Source organism: Fistularia commersonii, chromosome 26, assembly GCF_037954325.1.
Source record: "Fistularia commersonii isolate RoL2024-O1a breed Wild chromosome 26, RoL_Fcom_v1.0, whole genome shotgun sequence".
In the NCBI taxonomy this organism is placed as follows: domain Eukaryota; kingdom Metazoa; phylum Chordata; class Actinopteri; order Syngnathiformes; family Fistulariidae; genus Fistularia; species Fistularia commersonii.
In genome coordinates this window covers 4979554-5004655 of record NC_141309.1, presented here as the reverse complement: position 1 = coordinate 5004655, position 25102 = coordinate 4979554, and the positions used below count along the sequence as shown (strand labels likewise).

Genomic DNA, 25102 nt, shown 5'->3' with positions numbered 1-25102 from the left:
TTACAATTGCATCATGTCACACCTCTATTCAGGAATGCCATAATAGTAAATAAAACATGAGTTTGCATGATTATTTGTAAATAGGCAAAGCACATAAAGCTGGTATCTAAACTGTGTGGTGTTGCAGATAATCAAAAGGAAAACTGTTATTCGGAAAATGATATATCAATATTTACCCATAGCGAGAAACAAAAGTAAATAAATAAATACTAATCAATAGAATCGGCAGTTTGATTCTGTCTGTTGCTGATGTGACACAGGAAGCTGGACGGTAATTCATCTTCTACAGTAGAAACAAAATAAATCAAAAATATAGAGTGGGAAATACAGCTTAAGACTGTTTGACATGTTAGTACACGATCCATGATGGTGCTGTAGATTTATAGCAATGGATTTATGTGGGGATTCATCCGGCATCCTGATGAAATGGCTCCAGAATAAAAGTTTGAATCATGGATTTGATTTATGAACTTTTTTATGAACTCGTTCTTGTTTCCGGTGTGTGTCTTCTCTCGGCGTGTACGATCGTGGCAGAGAGGCAACGGCAATATCTAAAATATCTGCTTTGCTTTGCAACATCTTGCTGCAAGGTAGGGCTGTCTTTTATTATTCTTTTATTCTACAGGAAGCTAGGTTGGACACGGTTCAGGGGTTTTGGCTTGTAAAAACACCGCTTCCAGCAAATCACATCGGATATAAAACTGGTGAGCATGTGTTGAACGTTCGGGTCTATGTAACCACACCTGTCTACTGAGATGCTGATAGCATACGTATATTGTTTATGACTGTTTCTAGGAAAGTGCAAGCTTTTGTCATTGTATGATCCCTCAATAAATACGAGCATTTCGCCAAGAGATGGCAAATACAATCCTCGCATCCGCTTTCTACGGAGCCGATGAAATGAGTGACAAGCAGCGACGGTGAAAGTGAGTTTTGGATTTTTCTAACATATTATTTTGGCTGCTGCAGAAGAGCAAAGTGCACAAGACACCATAAAGAAAAAAAAAAAAAAAAGTGCAGAGAGGTTCAAATCAGCGTTCATGTTTTGAAGCAAGAGCGGTGACTATTTTAAATCTCGGAGATGACATCATGCAAGTGAAACAAAAAAAAACATATGTATAATGAAGTCATTGTAATCAGTGGTATCCTGACCTAATATCATACACTTGGTAATCTTTGGCTGGGAACCTTGGCGATGAATGGGTGTATTAACATAACAATGGGCATTTTGAGCTGGCAGAGGTGATCGATGGTGGGTATCTGGTCCGAGCTGTCTCTGTGCATCAACCAATTACGTCTGCAAAAAACAGCACCCCCAACGCCACCTGGCATGATGTGATCTACAACTTTTACAAATCCCCCGGTCCCCGCGCCTGTGGCACGGTAAACAAATTCAATACAACATTACGGTGTCCCGCAAGGCACTGCACAAAATATCCAGAAGCCTGCTTCACCCTGTAATTGTTTGGTGAAAGAAATACATATATAAATTTACCGGACATGTAAGTGAAGAAACAGGACCCTCAAGATTTGATTTCACGGGCATCAGATTTGATATCTAGAGAACAAAATTAGGTTTGCTATCAATCAGATGTAATCGCTCGGAAATAATGACTTTGCGAGACACATTGATGACTGCATCATGAAATATCGTTACGGTGCCGGTGCAGGCAATGTGGATGCAATTTTAGCCACAAGGGTTTCAATGATGTGACAAAAGACAGCGCACCTGCAGGAGCTAGTTTTCTTTTAATGGAAGTGAAAGGCTTTTCAGGGACGCGTGACGATGGGCGGTTACAGAGGGCAGATCTCCCGAGAGACAGTATTAGGGTGGGGGACAACAAGTGTCCTATTTGGTTGATTACTCCCTTCGCAGTCCAAGATTTGCCCCGACAGTCTGCACTGATCAAAGAAAATGATTATTTCCAGACCTCAATGCACATGTGAGGAAGACGATGTGAGGGAGAATTCGAAAAAGTATTCCTATCCTGATTGGTACTAGTCATAACTGCAAATAATCATGCTTGTCTCCATTCAAGACAGGTAATTAAAAATGATATTTTGGGGCTTGGGAAGCCTTTGGATCGCTTAATGCGGTACATGTATTGCCCACCCGAACTCCAGACTTTCAGAACTATGCAGACAAAGAGCTTCCCATATGTTTCATAAAGCTCGTCTTTAAAAGCAGGAAGTCAGCGTTTTCCATCATTTCATCTGACCTTCAACCTTGAAGAAATGTTTAGAAAACTAATAACAAGGAAGGGAAACGTTAAGCTGGTTCTCTACCCTGGTCGCATTACGGATCGGGATAAAAACTGATGTGCAGGATAGCATTTTCTTAACTTTTTGGCATTAGCAAAATATTGGATTTGAGAACGGGGTCTTGAAGACCCAGTCTACAAAGTTAACAATGGGATTTGTTCTTGAGGAAATAGTCCTCCTGTCACTGATGAAATGGCATGTCAAAAGAGGCACCATGAAAATTTGGGGTCTTGGGTTAGGGGCTGCAAAGGGGATGATTATGCCAAAGTGGATCCAGATGGTTATCTTTTTTTTTTTTTTCCTTTGGTCTACCAATCATCACTCCATCACTTTTTTTTTCCCCTTCGAGTGAACTTCAAGCTCAGGTTAGGAATGAGCCAAACCAAACACGAGAACAGCGGTCGACAAATATAGCCTTTGAGGTCAGAGCTGAACAGTGTGTGTTTAAGCATCTTTGTGGCTCGACCTGTGCATGTGTGTGATTATGGAGGTGTATTGTAATATTACAGTCAAGTGAATACTTGCTAACAAGAGATTAAGGCCAGTGTGTGTGTGTGAGTGTGTGTGTGTGTGTGTGTGTGTGGGAGTGGGGAGGGGGGTGGCGAGAGCCAAAATGGGACACCAATCCAGTGCCAGTATCTGAAATTTACCCCAAAAAATCAAATTTCAATGCAGGTCTGTGACCAAAACAAACATGGGATTGTTAATCAAATTAGCACCCCCACCACCACAACATTATTTCGCAACAAGCCTGCAGTATCTGCATAAATCTACTCCTTGACGAGACATGATGATGAGACATGAGATGCTCATGGAATTCTTGCCTCTACCTTTTAAAATGTAGAAATATGTCAATTTCAACACAACACAAGAGATCAAATTCTAACTTCAGGTTCAGAAACTAAAAAATCTGGGCGCCAAATGCAGTTGTGTTGGGTAAAACGAACAAAACAGTGTGCTGCTCTCTGCAGGTGAAATATAAACTGTGTGGAGAAAATTTGCCATTTAATCCAGTTTCTGAGCGCTTGCTGATGGCGAGATGTCTGATATATATATATTTCTAAATAAATTTATTGTGCATTCATCTTTTCAAAAATAAAAACAGGCAAAACTCAAGCCTAGCAGCCTGTCTAACTCCAGCACAGGTAACATTTCAAAAATCTAAGGATTGAAGTGACACTAAAATAATAATAAATAATCTGATATAATCCAGAAGAAAAAAAAAAACTTTGAGGCCAAAACAAGCAGCAGCTTGGATTTGCTTTGTGTGTGATTTCCAAAGCAGGTGGGGGGAAAAAAAAAGCCAGATTATTAGATCAGAAGTTGGCTAGTAGCATGCTTTATCTTTCACCCACAAAGACACCGGCCTAAACTAATTCTCTCGGCTATTAGTAAAGCTAATAAATTATATCAGCCCATGCATGTCAGCGGTGCAACTTTGCCACAAAGTTTGTCAGTAATTTGCAGATAACAATAGCCTCCCTTTCTGTTCGTCCGTTTTCGTTCAGCGGGCCGGTCTGGGAGATCTAAAAGTTGATGATGCCGGCGCATCAGAACATTTAAGAAAAGGAGGAAATAGGACAAAGCTGAAGGAGAGGCCGAAGTAGTCGGTGTCCTGGATGACCGGGAAATCTGAATCAGAGCTGGACAGGAGCCAAATGATTCTCCCGAATGGAAACATGCCCTCAAATTGAACATCATCACGTTGAGTGAGTTAATGGTGAGCTGCGTCTGGAGTATCTCAATGATTAACGCCACAGACTGGAATGAAATACAAACATTTAGGTCAACATAACCTGAAGGAAAAACCTTGCTTATATGCTTTTGGTCGTCTCTTTTCCCTTCCTTTGTCGCACAATGACACGCAACTCGTAACTTGTAAGAGGTAATGTTGAATTTTATTTCTATCGTAACGAAGACTCCAGTATAAAATCGCCAAATACCAAGGTCTATTCTTTAGTAAAGGGATAATCATTGTGTCAGTGGGTGTGAAACAGTTGGTGGAGAACAGAAACCCTGAAAGCACCTGAACATACACCAACAAGAGGCTCTGCTTTTACAGCAGTTGTCACTTGGCCACATAAAGGGATGATGGACTCTTCTTTCTTTGCCGTTAAGTTCGGCAATAATTCACTAGAGCCGACCGGAGCTTCAGTTTCGGCCTGATCTTCTACATCTGGCTTGCCTTGACTCAGACGGGACCTTCGCTATGAAGACCACTGGCTGTCATCAACCCGAGCCCCGCTGATCGGACCCATCCCCCAATAAGGAGTGTAAATTGTGTTTCTTGGCCAGGTTTTCGCTCAGTAACGTGAGCCAATATCGGCTCTCCCACCAGCCAGAAGCTGCAGTTTAAACTCCGCTCCTTTGAGATGATGTACCTGAAATTTCCTCACAGGTTTGTGAAAACTCCATACTTCACTGAATTCTTAGAAATATAATTCTGAATCCCAAAATCATAGAATGCTATACAGGTAATTTTCTCAAAGAATGTCCCACATATTCACAGAATACATTAATGTGCCCTAACCTGTCACACGAGAAAAATAAAAAGGCAAGATGTCAAGATAATTGAGTGGAGTTTAATTTACTTTGAAACGTAACCTCAAATGGTAATCCGTTTAAATACACACACAGACACACACATCTAGAGAGATACCTCCAAGTGTCTGTCTCATCGTTGAATTCAATCCCTATGCAAATACATTTCATTCAGTCCCGTCTTCTGAGCTTGTCCTTCATCTTTTGGTACTTTACATACATTACACTGGATGCGTGCACGGCGGCACAATAACCGTGACAGATCTAGGGTTGCTATACAAAATGCCTGATCCACAGAAAATCCTAAATTTAGAATTACAGTAAATCAGTGTCCCATAAACTCAAAATTCTATTGTATAATGGCCATTTTTTCCCACTATAAAAATACATATAATTTAAAGCTTCGCAGTTGAGCGGTGGAACCGGAAAATGAGTTTGCGACCGCATCTCTATCTGAATGTATTAAGCAGCAACTGCAAGAGATCGCAATTTACAGCCGAAAGATTCAAAGTCACGCTGTCAAACCATCCCATCTTCAGGGGACGGAAGATGGAGACTCAATAGGATCCATATGTTAAAGGTCAACTTTCACTAACATACACATTAATCTTTCTCAGGCAGGGACTTCAAATGTTTGGAGTGCATGGTGTAATTGGTTTCCATATCGAAATGACAGGTACAGCATTGGACGATACATGCAAAATATTAGAGAAAGTAAAAGAACTCCGTATTGTTTAATGGAAAATAGTTACTGTGACATATAATTTCATTCATTTGCCCATATCAAGTTCCATATACTTCAGGGAGAAAAAATGTCAACGAGGTCTCTTCTGATTTGAGTTAGTAGAGTAATGACAACCATTCTAGCAAAAAACTGTATGCAAAAATCACATGTTAAGATGCATGTATCTTAAAACTTCCTTATTAAAATGAATGCTCTGCTATTTGTGGTAAATTGATTCATCGCAAAACTTGCCAGCTAGAAAAAGGCTCACGGCTCAAATTAAGTCACCACTACCAAACCAATAATACTGAAAACCGACATTTAAAATTTTAAATGTCTAATTTATTCGAATGGGAAATATCTTGGAGGGAAATGGCCAAAAAGTAAAAACTGGGATCCAATGCTGAAGCGTAGTAAGATCGATCAATTGTATTTTATAATAAAAACACAAGGTTAAAATGTACATTGCAACAATATCGCCACATGTAAATGCTGCATATGTTCCATATGTTTTGTTTCAAACCCAGATCTGCGAGCGGTTGCATTCCATGATGAAGTTTTATTACAAAAAAACATGTTTTCCAGTGTTTAGGTAATGATTTCTGCCGGACGGTTCCAACAAATCACAATGAAAGTGCAGTTAAAATACAGTGTTTAAGAAAGAAACGCCCGTGGCTTCCAACTCTTATCCTTTGTTCTTATCGCTGCAATCTCAGCGTGGAGGAAATTGGACATTAGGGAAGCAACGCACCGAGAAACCATTCACAGGTTCACATGAATGATCGGTGTTCCCCCGTTTCCACATAAATCCGTCCCTGATGACGAGAGACAGGAGGATCTGACATCATGGCTTAGATGAAAAAGCCCCCAAGACTACTTACAGCTGGAAAACAGAAACCCCTACCTTTTTTTTTATATGTCTTATAAGTGAAAACTGAAAGACATTCATTAAATAAACAATAATTTAACACTAAACTTGCTTTGAGTATTAAATATTTAACTTGACTTTATCTAATTTAGTCTTTATTTAATCAGATGGTCTCATGAAGATTAGGATCTCTTCTCCCGCAGCTTACAGTTCACTCTTATTTCATTTCATGCTGTAGTTGGAAGTACCGCTCCTATGCTTTTCAAATAAATAAAAAAATTGATAAATAAATAATGACACCACTGGTAGGCCCACTGCCAAATTTCCTTTCCAGACAGGTAAGAGTCCAACAGGATTTTCTCACACCATACTTAGGCGGGAATGGCATCAGAATTCGCAACAACTACATCCCAATTACTAGGGTTCAAAATTTATTTTTTTCCCCGGAAGCGTAACTTTTAACTAGACTTTTGACGGGTGAAGTGAATTTAAGGGAAGGTCGGCTACGTTCCAAACAGTGAATAATCAAATATATTTCTCTCCAGGTGCAATGACTTGCGGAGGGAGACGCAAATTCACATCGATGCCATTTTTCCCTCTCGGAAGACATCTTGTTTGTTTTGAGCTCATTTAGAGGCTTACTATGTTTGGAACGAAGGGGGGTCCTCGTGTTTAAGCAACGCTCGGCTTGAGTTATTGATCTGAGAGTAACTAACAATCAGGAGGGCGGTTAGCACAGGAGTTTGGTGAGGTTACGCTCCGAGTCGGTTCAGTTTACAGCGAACGTACCGGATGCAGATAATAAGTGCCACCACCCTTTACCGGTAGAGCACACAAGTTAAATGGAATCATTCATTCAAAGCGCAAAGTTAAAATGAAAAAATCACCGGTGGATGGAAAAAAAAAGAAAAGACTAGTGATTCTGAAACAGATAAATGCACAACAACTGTAATGATGTTCCTGCTATGTTCAATATGCTGAAAATCCCATTGAGACATCTGGCCTCGTGTCTGTAAAGCACCCAGCGTGTCTATTTGAGGGTCGTATAACATTCGGTACGATGACGTCTCTCTTGTCTCAGCCTTTCCTTTTCGGTGCAGAAATGCAGTTTTTTTTTACATAACCGACTTTGACGAGGGCAGTCGGGTGGTGATACTGACATTATTGACCGCAACGTGAAAAAAACATGAGGAAAAAACAACAAGCGTGCCGGTCTTCCACTGCTGCAGAAGAGAGAAACTTTGAGTGAATTTTTTGTTTTTGCTAAAATAACCTACTCCCGGCGTGTATATTAAGCCCGAGCAATGTGACCTTGCTTTTCAGCAGGCACCTTGTTCCACATCACAAGGTGTCTGAAAACATTAAATGCGTTAACATCGCACACAGACACATGTACATGTGCGCGGTGAGAGGAACATTCTGTTTGCAGCTGCTATGTAAAACTCAATTACACAGCCAATTGAGAATGTGGCTGTTTCTTAGATTTGCATCATGTGTTCCTGACCCAAATAAGAATGCTATTCCCAGTAAAGCCTCAAAACTGGCATAGTCTTACTGAAGTAGATTGAGAGACAAGTGCACAGTACATCCACTCCCACGCACACTCACAAACACAAACACACACACGCGCGCGCACACACACACAAAGACCTCTGCTTCTCGTTCATATTTGTGTTTTTCATGCATGATGGTCCCCTGCGGGTGTTATTGTCCCTGGACCCTTAAGATGAGATGAGGTAAGATTTGGAGCTATAATTTCATGCCATCTGGATATACGTTTGCACAAGCCTGTTACTTACACACAGAGACCCACACACTCACCCACACACATCCACAGGCACAGATATACTCTTGTCATAACGCACACTGACAAACACCTGGACCTAGTTACTGGGCCAGAAGTTGAATTGTATGTGCATGCCTTTGTGTGTATAAATTCTGTGTGTGTGTGTGTGTGTGTGTAACACTGGGCTGTAGGTTATTCAGTGCTGGAGGCTGCAATGAAATTCATTGAGGGCTTTTTTTCTTTTTTTCCTGCCTGGCGAAGCCTCGATGACGGGCTTCACTTTACCAAGTCTCAGACATTAAACACAAGACATGCTAGTATAAATAAAAAAAAAACCTTTTCACTGACCAGAGTCAAGATAGTAACTGTAGATTATACAATATGTAATTATAGAAGAATTTAGATGGATTTTATATTAGTTTTACCAATGTAAACAAGTGTATCATCACTTCAAAATGAGATTCTTGTATTATTCCGCCATTGTTTTTATTATCTGAGCTACATTTCGGCTGCGCAGGCTCTCACTTTGGAAATAAAGCACTGAATTATAATAAACATGATCACGCTGCATTACAGTGTAAACATTTAATTACGTTCACTGTCATTATGTCATTTCCAATAAAGCCATCAGAGGAGGGTTTGCGATGTTAAAGCTACATTTCCTACTGACAGTTATGTGAGGCCAGTGAAACACAGATACTGCAGTTAGTGTTAAATGACTGGACTTGGGGCCCTTTGTCAGCATCTGTAGTCACAAAATGTATATTTAACACGCATCTATGAATCTTACCATGTTAAGATATTACATTTTTTAACCATCAGGCACTACAAATACTAACAAGGCTGCTTGACAACATGGCTCAGAGCAAAATATCAGAGTTAACAAGAAAGTCACTGTGAACCGCTGAATCACCACCACAACAACGAAAGCAAAATAAATACATGGCCAGTGATGTTACTGGGTCTCTGCTTTAGTAATGGTAAGGGAAGAATAAAGGAAATAGAAATTGAATAAAAGTTGAGTAGAAAACTTGGGCCACTGACATGCTTTTGTTGTTGTTAAACATTGTGATGTCAAACAGGATAGATGCACAGAGACCAATCTGATGTTCTCGCATTAGTTCCTCTCAAGTGGTAAGTAAACAAAATTCCACGTGCAACCAAGATGTCAGCAGGCACAGAAAACAAACAAACAAAACATTTTCGGAAGGGGCCCCGGGTCACCCACCTCAAGCCTTGAAAAAGATGCAGCGTTGGGAAGTCAGAGAGGTGGCGAGCGAGTCGATACTCCCTCCAGTCTGACTCAGGCTGGATCTGTGTGTGTGAACACTGTAGTAACTTCCCTACATCCAGCCTCTCTCTCACTCTCTCAGTCTCACACTCTCTCTCTCTCTCCCTGACACACACACACACACATACACACGCACACACACAATTCAGTCACACAAGGTTCACACATGGAAACTCTTCTCCTCTTAAAGTCACTCAGAGGTATGAGGGGTGATTAATGCCAAAAGGAGAGCGCGCATTAGTAGAGCTGTTTTTTTTTTTTTGAATGGACGTCACTCACAAGTGGTACATGATAAATAATGGATAAGTGGGGGGAGAAAAAAAAAAAAAAAAAAAAAGAGGAGCTTCATCTCCGTATTTGCAGAATTGAGAAAGAAAAGCAATAAGCTCACTCAGACCGGGTTCTTTTGTGCACTGACATGCTGCAGAACACGTTACACTGTGATCAGGGCTCCTGCCGGCTGCAGGCTGTGACGTCAGTCCTGATACACAGACGCCTGCTGTGTTTGGCTGGACCGGTAAGTTCTGTTCACTGTCCCGAAACGATACTTGAGAGTAAAATAAATCCTAACAATATAAATACGTTGATGATTATATTTTTTTTTTTACTATTTCAAGGGACCTTGTTATTTATGCTCAATTACGTTTGGGATGCCAGTTAGCAGGATCTAATGTACTTTACGAAGCTCGACATGGCCTGCATGTTGCCTGCAACGATGAAACAAACCAATTTTATCCAGCTTTTAATAGTTTCCCTCAAAAAAAAAAAAAAAAAACCCTTAAAATGTTTTTTTAAGGGTATTAACAATGATGTCACTTATACCTATATATATGAATACCTATACCAGTACTGCAATGTAATTACTATACTTTCTCCAGTCGGTCGCATGTGTGCAACAGATCAAATTGGTGAGCAAACGGTGGGCGGTCCCGGCTGCTGAGAGGAGAAATTGTTTCTTTTTTTTGATAGCATCTGACATTTTAAAAGATATGATTGCAGTTTCTCCCATGTCCTCATCCTGCCCGGTTCCCGATGTTCTCCATGTTATCTGTTTTGCTTCCTCGTGTCACCGGCTAAGTTGACCTTTCTGAGCCGAGTAAAGACACCCAACGCTGTTTGGCTTTCTTGAAAGGTCTTCTGAAAAAGTCTCTTGAGATCTTTTGCATATGCCACTTTCATTTGTTGTTTAAATCAGTATTTAAATAGGATATGAATAAATGAGGGCATAATTAAATATTAATAATGCCTTCTCTTTGTAATTTGCTTGCTGCTTTTTATAATACACAGCTGAACTGTTGCAATTGAACAGCTTTCTCATAATTTGCAATGGAGTATTACATTTTGGTTGAAATTATAAGACCTGCGGTTGTACTACTTCTATTATTGTTGGACTTTATGAAAATTGAGCTTGCGGGCTCATAAAGCTTTTCTATAAATATCTGAAATGTAAATTATTTTATTTTATATAACATTACATTAAGTATTAGTAGGTAGATCCTGGACTTTGTGTACACCAATATGACCTTATGAAGCTTAACAATAGATTACTCCAGGGCAATGAAGCGGTAACCCCTTATATACCATAGTATGTTATTTTATTTACCACCTTAAGTTGATTTTGTATACATTGACATACATTGTATACTGTCTCTCAGTAATGTCATTTTTTGTGCCACAAGACAGAAGTTATCAGTGTAAATCCAGGAGAAAGCCTGAGTGTTGTGCTTTTTCTGCCCTTGAAGGCTTACAAGACATTCTAGAGAGGAGATAAGATAACACAGAGGAGACAGACTCATGTCTTCAATCCAGGAATGAGTTAACAGGCACGATGGATGACCTATATCGTTATTATTGTTATTGGGCATTGTTGTTGTTGCACCTTGTAGTGGTCTGTATGAATCTATTAATTGCTAAGATTGTACTGGTCCAAAGTTTTGTTCTGCTCAGCCAAAAGAGCACTGGTGAAAAGAAACACCACAAAGTATAACACTAAAAGTTCCCCTTTTATTCTGACAACTTATCACAGTCATCATAGGTTCCTATAAGGAACTGCTGTTTTCAAGGATCAGTTTCTTCATTTAATATTGCAAGTTCAATACAGGTGTGTTATGTTTCTTAAGGTCGAATAGTGCACAATTCCTGTTTTTTCAATAACACATCTGCTCAGTTCAAAGTTAATGCGGTGTATGTCTCAGAATGGAGTCAGTATGCACAGTTAAACTCTGGTAACATGAGATTCAAAGCCATACAACCATGACCGAGATAACCTTTGTTAAAAAAATCAACACCTAAACTCCAAACAACATCATCCATAATTACACTTCAGTAATTTAGTATAATAACTTCCCAATCCACTCAAATTAATTTTACAATCAAAAACAAGCATAACTTGTTTATCAACCTCCTGATCTGACCGCTGGAGAAAATAAGAGATCAGCTCAATTTTTTTTTTTTTTTTTTTGCTTGTTTTATTTATGTGTGCATGCATCTGTTTGTCTTTTTGTCCGTGTGTGTAACTTGTCTGTTGGACTCGTGAAACGTAAAAAAAAAAGGAACAAAAGAAGGAAACTCAAGTGAAGTACTGAAGAGGCGGCGTGAGCTTTGTTTTGTGAGCAAAAGCAAGAAAAGCTAAGATTTTAACAGAGCCTTTTTCATCCACAAGGATGTGCCATCAAAAGCAATACATGGAGAATAAAGAATATTAATTGGGTCGTAGTAAAATACAGTCTTTCCTTCAAATCCTCCCCTCATTCTGTTTTAATAACCCAGAAACAGGAATGAAATCACAGTTGCCATCCAATATCCCCAGACACTGATTTCCTCTTTTCTCTGAAACTATATATAATAATTGCTCCAAATGTACAGTGGTAATGGGGGACGCTGAAAAGCAATACAAAGCAAATCAGGGGCTGAATAGTTTAGAATTCAAGAAAACAGGAAGGGAAAAAACAATAAATGGAAGTAGAGAGAAGACGTACACTGAAGATCATGAAATTCAAATGTAAAAAATAATTGACTTTTAGACGTTTTCAGTGTTTTTGTTATTTCTTTCATACTCTGTGTGCTTTGTCCCTATGTTCCTGTGTTCATCCCCCTTTTCATTACATCTCTCTTTTCATTTTATTTCCTTTTATATATTTACCGCCACGGCTGTGTCCTGCCATCGTATCTGAAGCAGGCTGAGATGTTTGTATTCTCTTTACATGACCTGGGTTTTAATGAAAAATGTTTTCATTGTTAAACTTTATACCATCCTTGTAGTACAATATTACTTGTTATTCAAGCCGAGCATTTTCACTTTCATTACAATTATAATATTCATAGCTTCATCTACCACTAAATAAAACAATTCATTTATTGATATTCATAAATGATTAAATTTGTCCTTATATCAACCAATTGTGTCAATAAATAAAGCTGTTTGTGCTTCTTTGAAATCATCTGATGCGGATACACTGCACTCTGTTTGAAAACGATTCACCAGGAATTTGATTGAGGTTTAATTTAACCGAATCATCCTGGAATGATGGCGGAGCTCTTCGTGGAATGTCATTCTCAATGTTTTTGTGTTATAATACTGCATTAGAATTTTTATTTTCAATGTTACGTTTTAAACTGACTCATCACAGAAATTTGCCACATATATATATATATACTGTATATATATAGATATATAGATACATCTATATATATCAATATATATGTGTATATAGATATATACAGATTGCTCTTTCCAATTCTTAATTGACAGAGGCAGAGCCTTTTTTGCTTGCATTCCATTTGCTTGCATTATGTCTGTACTAGTTCTTCTATTCAAGAACATTCCCACTGTAGTTGGGAAGCAAGTACTGCAATAAAAAAAAAAGAAAGAAATTAGAGTTTCAGCGTGTGGGCATGCTTCTTGCAAAGAAGTTTGTCTTTCTTGGAGAAGAAAGCCTGGCTTTCCAGGGAGGTGCAGCATACCTGAAAAAAAAAAGACACAACGTTCAAAGTCATCAGTATGAAAATACCAATGAAAATACACACATAAAAAATGTAAGCTATGTAAGGCAGTAAAACATCCATAAGTTAAAAGCGAATTGTCCGAGTTGTTTTTATCTTTTGAAATTTTCTTCAGGTATTTCTCCTTGCTCGGGCAGCTGTGCTGAATTTGTTTTGAGCTGTGTCACCGATGCACTTACAGCACAGACAAAGCAGGTGTCGTGCCAGGTGTGACCGAGGGCCTCCAGGAATTTGTCTCCAGCTTCTATGGGGAACTCACAGCCATGGCAGCCAGTCCCAAACAAACTGTAGAAATCTTTTTTGGGGGGGGAGAAAGAGAGGGTTTGTATATCATGAATAAATCGGGCCGCGATCAATAGCTCGGATGGCGAGGCTCATTTCAATCTGTGCCAACGTGAAACAGTGTGACATTGAAGGAGAAGCTTGCCAACTTAACATTATCATTCCAAGGAATTTTGGAGATAAGAATAGTTCCGACAGCTTGTTTTTCAGTGTAACAATGCAATGGCATCTAACCAAACCTTGAGTGCTCAAGCAAGTGTCATTGAAATACGCAAAACAAAGCGATATGTTTTTGCTTCGTTATTTTCCTATTTTCGTGTCGGTTGTTGCTCTCGTGTTGTATATTCAACCGATATCTGAATCCAGGTTTCTCACCGCACCTTGGTCACAATATGGCTCTCCATCTTCCAGGTGAAAGGTGTTGTTTCTGATCGGCTGCTGGCAGGAGGCACATAGAAAGCAGTAGACATGCCAAGTCTGTTTGAGAGCATTTATCACCTCCTAGAAAACACGTAGACAAAGCGGTGAGGTGAAGCATGGAGCATATTGCTGGGAGCTCTTTTCTTTGTGTGTACCCGTCACAGTCAGATCGAGACATGGCATTTCCAAAAAAGGCATTCAAAACATGGCGGGTTCTTCCTCCAGTGCAATTCTGTGATGTTGAGCTGTGGGAATACAAATAACAAGAGCAGAACAAGGACCTGGGTAATACGTGCATTCTGTTTGAGTGTTGGGTCCCTCGCATTCCCCCACTGGAGGACAGAACAAGAGAAAAGGGACACCTGACAGTTTCACACACTTTACCAAATAACACACAAAGAAAGGGCCCAGAAGATCGAGCACAAGTTTTAACATCGCAGACCACAGATTTCCAAGAAAATATAAGGGATTCGCCTATTACCCTGTTTACTGAGTGACCTCTATTCAAGTCCCAACTGAAAAGATAATAAATATCCTTTGTGTATGTCAGGTTTATGTAGTCTTTTGTCAATTCATAACAAGATATTATGTTGTTTTGTTTTTTTTTTCTTCCAGAACCGCATGACTCAGCTTAAAATAGACACTCTCCTTTCCCACCCTCAAACTGTGAGAACAAGAGAGGATAGAGAATGAATGGAAAGTTGTTGGGTTGGAGTAAAATGAAGGATTAGGAAAGTGGGGGAGAGTGAGAAAACAGGTTAATAAGAAGCTGTAAGCTGGTTGAAGATGTGTGAGAAATAGAGGGTTGAAAGGGATTGAGCCTAAAGAGGTTAGAACATGTGAGGGATAAATGTCAGAACTGTTAAGAGACCAGTGATCTCAGCTTCCTGACACTGAGTTCAAGCTACACCTTGTCTGCTGGCCTCTGGGCCTCCAAACATAATTCCTCAAGTACCCAACATATACTGCATTCCTGAGTTTTAGTGGTGGTCACTGTAGAAATTCCCTGAACCTATAACTTCAATGCCTTTGGCATCTGTGGTAATCCGGGGTCTTTTAAATCCAAATATATACAAGAACCAGCGTGAAATGTTCATTTGCTGCTTTTATTGCATTTAAAATTGCCAGTAATACCTCTTTCAATATCACCTGCACTTCAAATTGAACCGCTCGGACTGGTCAATAGAACTGGAGATAATTGGTCACGGCAACCATTAATGTATCGCGTTTACAGGAAACATTGTCCATATAACCATCAAATTTTTGGTATTTAGACATAAAACCATCTCTTTAAGAGGCCTTCTATGTTAAATTTTTAATCATATTGATCATGTTAGCTTTTAAGGGAAGTAAAATCCATATCCTGTCTGGACTGCTTAGGTTTAATTTGTCATATTTCCATTTCTATTATCATGAACGTCAGGTTGAGTTTCTCCGATGCGATTGTGCCTTTTCTGTTTTTTCTGAAGTTATTTCCCACTTAATTCAGAAGTGAGCCACCTTTAGCGTCAATCCATTGTTAAGCCCCGTCACCGTGATGTATGTAGATCAGCTTGTCTGTCTTCATGTGTCCATCTGCTATCGGGATATTTTTTTAATTTAAACAGCCTCATGTAAATACAGATGAGCTGGACTTGGCGATTTTCAATCCAAACCCAATAATTTGATCATAGATGGGAAAAAAGGGCTCAAAACTGGATGTGAAAAAGTTATATGTTGCTGCAGGTACTTTACCAACACTTTTCTGCTTATCATTTAACTCACTCCGAGAATCTTGTCTTGACAGCGGCTGCATGTTGGCGCGAAGAACTCCTCGTAGCAGTGTTCACAATACACCAAACCCTGCTCCTCCACAAAGCCTATATCTGCCAGGGATGTTCGGCAGTGGACACAGTTGAATTCTTCTTTATGCCATGACTTCCCCATTGCAAGTAAAAATGGACCCCTAGAAGGATAGACAGGCAAAAATTAAATAGCACTATTGATTTAAAACTTCTATACCAAGACAACAAGTGTCAGTGGAACGAATAACAAAATCCGCTGTGCCATTCCTATGTCAACCAATTATCCAGCATTTCCTTGTGAAATTGGCAACGTACTTTTGCATGATTCTGCCAAGAGACGGACAAAAATAAAAACAAAAAAAAGTAGATTTAGAGGAAAATATAACTAACAGTGGAAGACTGACACCCAAAATGTATTTCAGAGAATGTTATATCCTACTTAAACACAACTTAAACCAAGGTTTTTGATGACTTCGATAAACAGCATTTAAAAAAAGATGATCATTTGAAAATAGCGTGAATAGCATGAATTGTATCACAATCACAAAAGCTCATCTTTGGTGACAATCCTCTTTCACCTCCACAGCACCTTCGCCGCCTGCACTTGATGATTAAGCAAGGCAGATAAAACAAAGAAATACATTCATTTGACAAAACAAGAATGCTTATCAGCGCTTGCTCTGATAAGCATTATTGCTGTATTGGAGCGTTGGGGGACATAATACTGGGGGAGTTGGTAAGTACTGTACACTCCTGGATTGGAAAATTAAATTAGAATCAGAAAAACTTGATTTGTCCTTGGGGGCAATTGGGGTGCACATAGGGTAGCAGCATCAAATTCTAAAAATGGAATCAGAAAAAAACTTTCTGTTCCCAGTAAACCATATCATTATAAACTTTCTACGGTTTCATACAGATGTTTTACATGTATGGTATGAATGGAATTATTAAAGTGTACAGTTGGGATTCAAGATGCAACTGATATATGGTAGAATAATAATGTTGAACTTTCTCATTTAAGTCATTGGCTCTGTTAAAATGTATCTGAATATTGAAATTTATATTTGCGACTCGAATTCAGTGAATAAAAAGACAACTGAAATTTCTGCACTCTTCGGTCATTCTCAGAATGACACGGCACATTTCTAACGATTCAGAATATTTCATAATTGTGGCGACCTGTTAGATATTCACCTGATGACCTTGTTGCAGTGGCCACACATGGGTGTGCGAGTACCGGCCGGGATATGTTCTGCCATTTGGACCAAAGAGTCTTCATCTTTCGGGTGGGGTTGAGGCACGGGCCGTGGCGGGACAGGACCCCTCGGGATGCTGGCGTTGCTGTTTCCCTTCATATTAAAAGATGGCGTGATCAAACCAGACTGTGGACTGAAACCTGGTAGAGGTGAAGCAAGGAGAAACGGCCAAATTGATTAAGATACAGAGAAGCAAAATGCACATGTGCATGTGTGTGTGTGTGTAATCCTCAAAGGTGTGTGAGTTGTTTGACCTTTACCCTCTTTGTCTGCACACCCAGCAGGTGTCGCGGCAGTGCATGCAGCTAAGTTACAAGTGTTGTCACAACCATGGATTCACCACATCAATCGTCAACCGCACAAAGTTCTTTTTAAGTCACATTCTTTGGGCACATGTGCATGTGTACACATGACCAGGCACACACAACCACACACAGATAGACCACCAGGACAGCTAAAATATAGACACCTGGCTAAACATGTAGCTCAGCCTTTTGATCCCCCATGTGGTGGAAGGGAAACCGTTTATGTCTGGCGAGAGAAGGACAACCTGGTGAGCTTGGCCGTGCCTTTATGCATATTTAAATACCCATTTTTGATTTTATTCAGTGAAGTCTTTCAAACCAACTGTGGCATCATTAAAATATCCTTAGACTGGATCTAAGAAAAGACTTCCTGGCTTGAAAATTAGTATTCTTAAATTAACAAAAAGCCTTGCCTTTGAATTGCAGGGCACTGACCAACTGGTTAGTTGTATGTATTCATGAGTCTGATTCCTTGGGTGAGTGGCTACATTTCTATATTTTGTAAAATAGCATTTTCGTTAGTGAGAGATGCTGATGTGAGAAGTTTTATGAAAGGGACCATAGCAAACGATGAGTGAAATCACAAACACAAAAGGGCCCAATGACTCAAAAATGCAGATAGAATTATGTATTTTGATGGGATTTATTGAAACAAGCATTATGCTATTAACATCTTGGCTCAAAAAATTTGATTAGTAACTTCAACCCAGCCCTTTAAGCAAATATTATGTTGCTTATGAGCGTTAAAAGAGGAGGATGAGAAATAAAACGGGTGCCTGAATGACCTATTTCACAACCCATGTCACACCTCAACCATGGAAAATAAACCTTTTCCCTCTTTTACTGGCTGCAGTAACATGTAGTTCAGCAGTGGTGCATCAGTTTCATTCTTTGCCAAGAATGGACTAAACATTTTGCAAGAATACAATATCAATGTGGTCCGTGGTTATGAATCTATTGCTCCATCAAAGCACTGACAAGAAAACCTTCATTAAATTTGCCAACAAAGTTTATTTTGAGGTTAATATTTTGAGGGAAACTATATTCTAGGCATGCACACATGCATTTCCCCCAAACCTATTCTCAGAAAACACCTCGGGCACCTGACATTTAACAGTTAATGCGGTGAAACATTAGGGCGGCAGAAAGAAAAAGCGCACTTGGACTCACATATTAAAATGCTTTGTTGGACTTGGCAGAATATGAAGTGCACTATTCCGCAGATTGAATGCAGATATATATTTTTGACACAGGAACCAAACTATTATGCTTGGCCTGTCATATGAGATCACGGAGGTGGAAATATCATTCCAGCCAGTTATTTGTTGCGTTCCCAATCGTGATGTATATCCATGTGCTGTAGTCCTACGTTCATGAACACTTGTTACACATGAATGTGCCGTAGTATTTACCGTTGCTCACTTTCAGGGACTGACTCCCCCCAACATTTCACCACCACCACAAACACAAACACACATGCACAACTTTACCCTGCTTCCCCGCAGGTCCTTTCACCATAGTCTTGACAACTGCAGATTTGTGTCCACTGAGCGCTGGCTCCTCTTCCTCCTCACTGTGCAAAATGACAAAATGCAAGAATATGTAAATCACTACGTTTGCGTTGAAAATTCTCTTTCACGGAAAGAAAAAAATCCAATGTATTCCCTTGAATAGCTGACATTTAACTAACTCAATTTGCAATCCTAATTTCCAAAAAGCATTGTTTGTTCTTTTTGTGTGATGTGGTACTATAACTATAACATATCTTGTTGCTTCAGGATTTATCAAGTTAGAACAAACTAAAAAAAAGAATTTGATTTTTTCGCATTCCTGATAAAATACCACAAAATTTTCCTTCTACTGCCCATTTAAATTCACAAAAAAAGAGGTGATGCACTAGAGGTTTGTGAGGACATTGACAGTTATAGTAAAAGTCTGTGTTATTTAGTTGCAACGTGACAGAAATACATCTGCTCTAATGAAACAGTGGTCTACAAATCCTGGGCCATTTGGTTCCAGGCTACCCAGAGAGAATATATAACTTCTTTTTTTTCCCATATTATTGATTAAAATCATGACAGATGTATTGTTGTGAAACAAGCTCAGGGCTCTCACCGATTCAGGATTATTGTCAGTAGTATCTTTTTTTTTGTTTTCATGGCATTTTATTTCATCTTGTTCATCCAACACACAGGAGGTCAGTCCCTTATAATATATGATGCAAAAAAATTTGGAGGCCGCTGTTAGAGAACATATCCTAATATGGCCAAAGACTGATGATATCAGATCTGCTCAATGTGAAGACATCTGGTGTTGCTGAACTGTTTTTGAGGTTCTGTCAATCAAATTTAATACAGAGGGGACTTTTTATCAGCCTCACTTAGTTCAGTTCAGTAACACATTAAAGAAATGCTCCATCCACACCAGTATTTTTGAATACTGGCTCAAGGTTTTATAAGATAACACATTCATGAGGGCAACATATTCTGAATGAAGGCCGCTGTCGCTCTCTCTCAAGTCAAAATGTTCTCCTTGAAGGACAAAACATTTGTTCAAGAAACAAAATACAAGCAAATGATGCCTTTTTGTTACACTTAATGAACTACTTTGTGAAGTTTTTCGAATGAGAACAATTTCAAAATCCTATTTTCCATTAGTTGCTGTCCTGATTGTTTTAATTGACTGGTATTAGGGGGCAATAAAAGCTATGTAAAGTAAATAGTGTCATGGAATGTGGTCCTAAAATAGAAGAAAAACACAATGATATATAAAAAAAAAATGTAACATACTTTCTACTTTTTCTGTCAAATAGATTTGATAATATGGTTATCATTTGTTTTAAAGTACACAGAGGAGAAAGAATTGCCGTGGCTAACCTTCTGTTTTCTGTGCGTCACGAACCCAAGGTTTGCCCGGTTAAATATCCGAACGGGACAAATGTATCTTTGCACTCCAATGAAAAGTAGCCCCAGGCCTCAAAACCTCCATTGCAGTTTAAAATGATGTAAAATGAATAACCTCTCTATGAGTAACAAGGAGTGTTTTCAAATATGCAAGTTCATCAGGAGCAGCTGAAAAACTTGGGTGGGCCAACAATCTCTCCCCAGATGCAATACACCCAAGCGTAAGTCCATGCCAGTAGTTGAATCACTCCTGTCCCTCTCTTGCCCGGTTGTAAAGGAACTCATAGAAGGCATGTTATGACAACTGCAGTCATAGTTACATTGAGTTGTGTCTGTATGTTTGAAACAGTCATGGAAGTAGCAGAAGCACAGAAGAGACACAGAAAAAATGTCTGCATCCTCTTCCTAGTTTGTTTCAGCTTCTTCTGCAGTGACTTTTCCTCTCAAGAGTTTATCTTGACATCCATTATGATTCATCATCCATCAGAAGTTGTTTGTGGGGGGATTAATGATAAATGTGGCAAGATATACAGACAGTGTTGACCAGAAAGGAGAATGGACTCCACAATAGTGAATCACACACTTAATACTCACTCACGTGTTACTAAACCCAATTGGTGCTACCCATGAGAAGATGTTTTTGTGTGTGAACAAGAAAGAAATATTCAACTGAAATCTGACCCTTTCTCCAGTGAAAAAAAAAGTTGGACCAGAAAAAATATAAAATAAAACAGAAATGGCAGAGGATGAGAGACAATGAGCTGCATGTATTAATAGCTTACGGAAGCAGTTATTGAGTAAGGACAGTATGAAGCAGAGTATATACATTGTTTGTCAGCCTTTCCAAGTAGTGAATGACTATCAGACATTTAGGCCAAACTTGCTGTTCTACTTGACTAAATTGTGGCATGAAGAATTCAGTTTTTCCACCTTCAGATGGTTTTCGCAGACAATGTCAGACAAGGGGTTATAGCTTTTTCTCTTTTCCTTGCGGGAAAGGGCGTACCAAAAAAAGCTCAAGGATAGAAGCCAGCTACAGCGCAGACAAACCCTGATGAGCTGCTTTCTTATGACACAAACACCATAAGCTGGTGCCGGTTCAGACTTTGGGCAGGACGATTGCCTCAAAGAGCCTGGCGGAGCAGCAGATCACAATGCGAAAGCATCATATACAGCTGCGTCCAGGAGGCGCTGAGGCTGGGACTCAACCCACATTTGGGTTGCAAATATTTTTAAGTGCTAAGGAAGTGCGCAACAGTTAAAACTGGCTTCTGATGAAAATACACAGTTAAACACCAAGCTTATTGTAATGACAATAGCTGGGATAAATTTACCACAAAGACTGTTACATAATCACTGGTATATCTTATCAGCCTAGTGCCAGCGCAGTGATAATCTATGTTCTCTTCAAGGGAAAAGAAATGGACTAAACCCCTTTGTCTCTTTCTCCTTATCAGCTAAGTTGGCCAACACTGTCATTTTGTCCTCATCTTTCTTAGAAGAAGCAAATATGCAAAGGCAGAGACAAATTTGTACAAATGGTAGGTGATAAACTACAAATTAATTTGGCAGAATGACTCAAAAACAACTGATGCTGGTATCAAAATTAACACATACTTCCAAAAATGCAATCTATATTCAATTAATTATAAGTAATCGATTGTGGACATCCCCTATGGAGATCAATAAAGTATAGCTTATCTTATGTCATTGTTTTCATATTTAAAAATGAATTAATCCAGTGTCGGCTTTAACCCTGGAGTGGAAGTCAGTGAAACTTATTTTCCATTTATTTTCAATCAATTTAATCAGTGAAACCGTATTTAACAAACAAAATTTAAAAAATCGAAATCTCATTATAAATAGAATCAGTAGCAACAAGAAGAGGGTCATGAAAAAGCAATATGCCATGCGGTGAGTGGTACATTTGGGGGGCTGAGTTTTTATACCTGCACTCCAATATAATCCCCTTCAGTTTTTCATAGTTTTATAAGAAAATAACATTTAACTGTGACTGACATGTGATGATAGTTGAATGATTTAAAGTTCACCAATTGTTACCAATTGAAAATAGGGTACAGAATAAAATCAGTGGTCCTATGTGTTTCTTAATACAAATCCTGGATTTGTATCTATTTTTGGCATTTTCCTACTCCCATTGTAATTTTGTTGTTCGGTCCAGCAGATCAGCACCGTGGAGAGACTAGTAATCATAGTAATAAGCTATCTACATTTGTGGGATCAGCCATAATAGCATCATCATCTAAGAGAACAAAATAGCATTCATTCACATTAGCTGTGGTGATTCGTTTACAACAAGTGACAAGTGGAGCAGGAAATAAGATGCTCTGCAGTCTCTCATTCATTACTGCCAATTACACCACGGCTCGTTAATATTCTCCACCATCCTGGCCAATTACGGGGAAACTTGTATCCTGCAAGACTCTGATTGGTTGATTGATGGGGATTCCTGCCGTTTTTAATAAATAGATGCCGGTAACAGGACAGACCATCTGGACATGCTGGTCCATATTTGAATGTTGTTAACTGAGGAGATGATTACATTAGAGACAAAGAAAGAGCAAAGAGAGAAATATGTACTGTATATATGTGTATTATTTGACTTTATTTTCACTTATATATGGTTTTATGATGACAGTTCTTCTTCTTAAGATTCAACAATTGAATTGTTATCACACCATGTTTTTACACATATTCATCATTATATGCAAGTGACCATAATATATTATGCCCTACTTGTTCTTTTTGTATCCTTTGACTTACATGTTGTAAATGTATTTTTCAGCGTCATCTTTTTTTAGCACTGATACTTATATTTTGCAGTGATTAAGTTGTACTGACGTAAAAAAATATTACTCCTGTCCCCAAACTGCCTCCACGCTAAAAGAACGCTTTATATTATGTAGCTCTAACAATAACTTATATGATGAATGCCCTAAATGTGTTGGTTTTGTTTGAGCAGTGAACAAATGGTCCATTAACATAGCTCTCGGCTGTCCGGCAGCTCTCTTCACCACACAACAGATGGTCTATAATTTAGCAGTGTGATATTTGTTGGATTAATTTCAGCCTTAACATACACACACACAAGCGCGTGTGCGCACACACACACAAACACATGCACGCATTTCATCAGCAACCCACTGAAACTGACACACAAATTGATCATACTTCACATTTTGAACGTTCACTTGCCAATGAGTGATCTCTGTGAGATGCTGCCAAGTTGTTCCACACTGACCGCAGAATGTCATAGATGGTATGAGTTGTCTTCAGAGACATATGGACTGTGTATTTTGGTGGCGGTAAGGTATGAACAACAATCGCTTCTGTACTGCCAAACCGTTTATGTTCACTGGACCGACTGACATCATGTAAATTCTGAGAAAAATGCTGGTTGAGCCAATTGAAGTTCTATCATGCTTTCAAGGGATTATGTTCATGGGTTTCCTTTACATTGCATAAATCAAAGCATGTACAGAGAACGACTGGATTTGAAAACTAGATCGTAACGGTATGCTATGTTTGTGTTTTGTTCCTGAATCCATACTTTCACAGAACTTTAGTAAAAACTATCTGCTACAATAACTACAATATCAACAATGCTGAAATTATAGTTTTAACTTTATTTCAGGTTTACATAATGTTAAAAGATAATTATGATTCAGCTTCGCTTTTAATGATTTGGTTCCAGCCGTGCCCTGACAGCCTCTTGTTCCTTTGCAGGTGCAGTTCATCGAGGTGACTGCACATTTCCCTCTTAAGGCACAGTAATGGAGTAATGACGTATTGCGAATAAAAACACACCATCAAGTTGTGATTTTGAGACAGAGGGTTCCACAGTTTTCTCAAAGAGTTTGGTCAGTCAAAAAAGGACATACAAGGCAATGCAGATCATACTTTCAGTACTATTACGTGCCAAGATAATAATAATGATGTCAATGATAATAATGAGGATGATAATACTGAGAAAAAGAGGAATAATAATTATTATATATATGCCTATTTATCCTATAGTTGTTGAACAGCACATGCTCTAGGACTGACGATATCCTTTTAGATAGATATATGGTCATCACTGTCTCGCCTTTGCGCTCAGTGATTCAACACAGACTTTTTCTGAGTGTGCACTGTCCTCTAGTGGCGTCTTAAAGAAACCTGACAGAGAGTAAAAACCTTTTGCAGCATAAAATATATTTTTTAATCATTCATAAACCATCATAAGCTCAATGTACCTTTCAGTGTTGGCTCTGTGATTTTCCCCCCTGGGGCAGTCTGACTTTTTTTTTTTTTCCTCCAGAGACAGGAAAAGAAGACAACTTTTCTGCTTGTGTTTGAATTAAAGAAGAAAATACGGCGACCGAGGAGTTTTGCGTTACTGTTAGAACACTACATCCTTGGTTTCAAGGTTTCAAACAGAACATGGTGTACAAAAAGAATGGGCCATATTGGCTGCCAGTACTGTATTAAATCTTTATTATTTAAGCCTTGGTGGGACAATGATGTTTGCAGGAGAGCCCGGCTGAAAATGTACCATCTTTGGAACTAATCTCCAGTTAAAGTTAGACTGTGAGTGTATTTGAGAAAGACGGGCCGTGGATCGGAGATGAAACTTGATACTTTTGATTTGAGGCTTTTAAGTCAGGAATAGAACTGA

General features: G+C 39.0%; 2 protein-coding genes across 2 annotated transcripts in view; both read right to left on the bottom strand.

Annotated features, from left to right (window-relative positions):
- The window catches only part of bmpr1ba (bone morphogenetic protein receptor, type IBa), a 59234-nt gene extending 49765 nt beyond the window's left edge, over positions 1-9469 (bottom strand). The window contains exon 1 of the mRNA XM_086174156.1: positions 9410-9469. The gene's annotated coding sequence lies outside the window, so the exon portion shown is untranslated. The remainder of the gene's footprint in view (positions 1-9409) is intronic.
- A 1976-nt stretch (positions 9470-11445) lies between these two features.
- The window catches only part of pdlim5a (PDZ and LIM domain 5a), a 39885-nt gene continuing 26228 nt past the window's right edge, over positions 11446-25102 (bottom strand). The window contains exons 10-15 of the mRNA XM_086174108.1: positions 19012-19094; positions 17155-17356; positions 15941-16121; positions 14137-14257; positions 13654-13769; positions 11446-13435 (exon numbers count right to left, since the gene is read on the bottom strand). Of these exons, the coding sequence (XP_086030234.1) occupies positions 13346-13435; positions 13654-13769; positions 14137-14257; positions 15941-16121; positions 17155-17356; positions 19012-19094 (793 nt within the window). The 3' untranslated portion in view covers positions 11446-13345. The remainder of the gene's footprint in view (positions 13436-13653; positions 13770-14136; positions 14258-15940; positions 16122-17154; positions 17357-19011; positions 19095-25102) is intronic.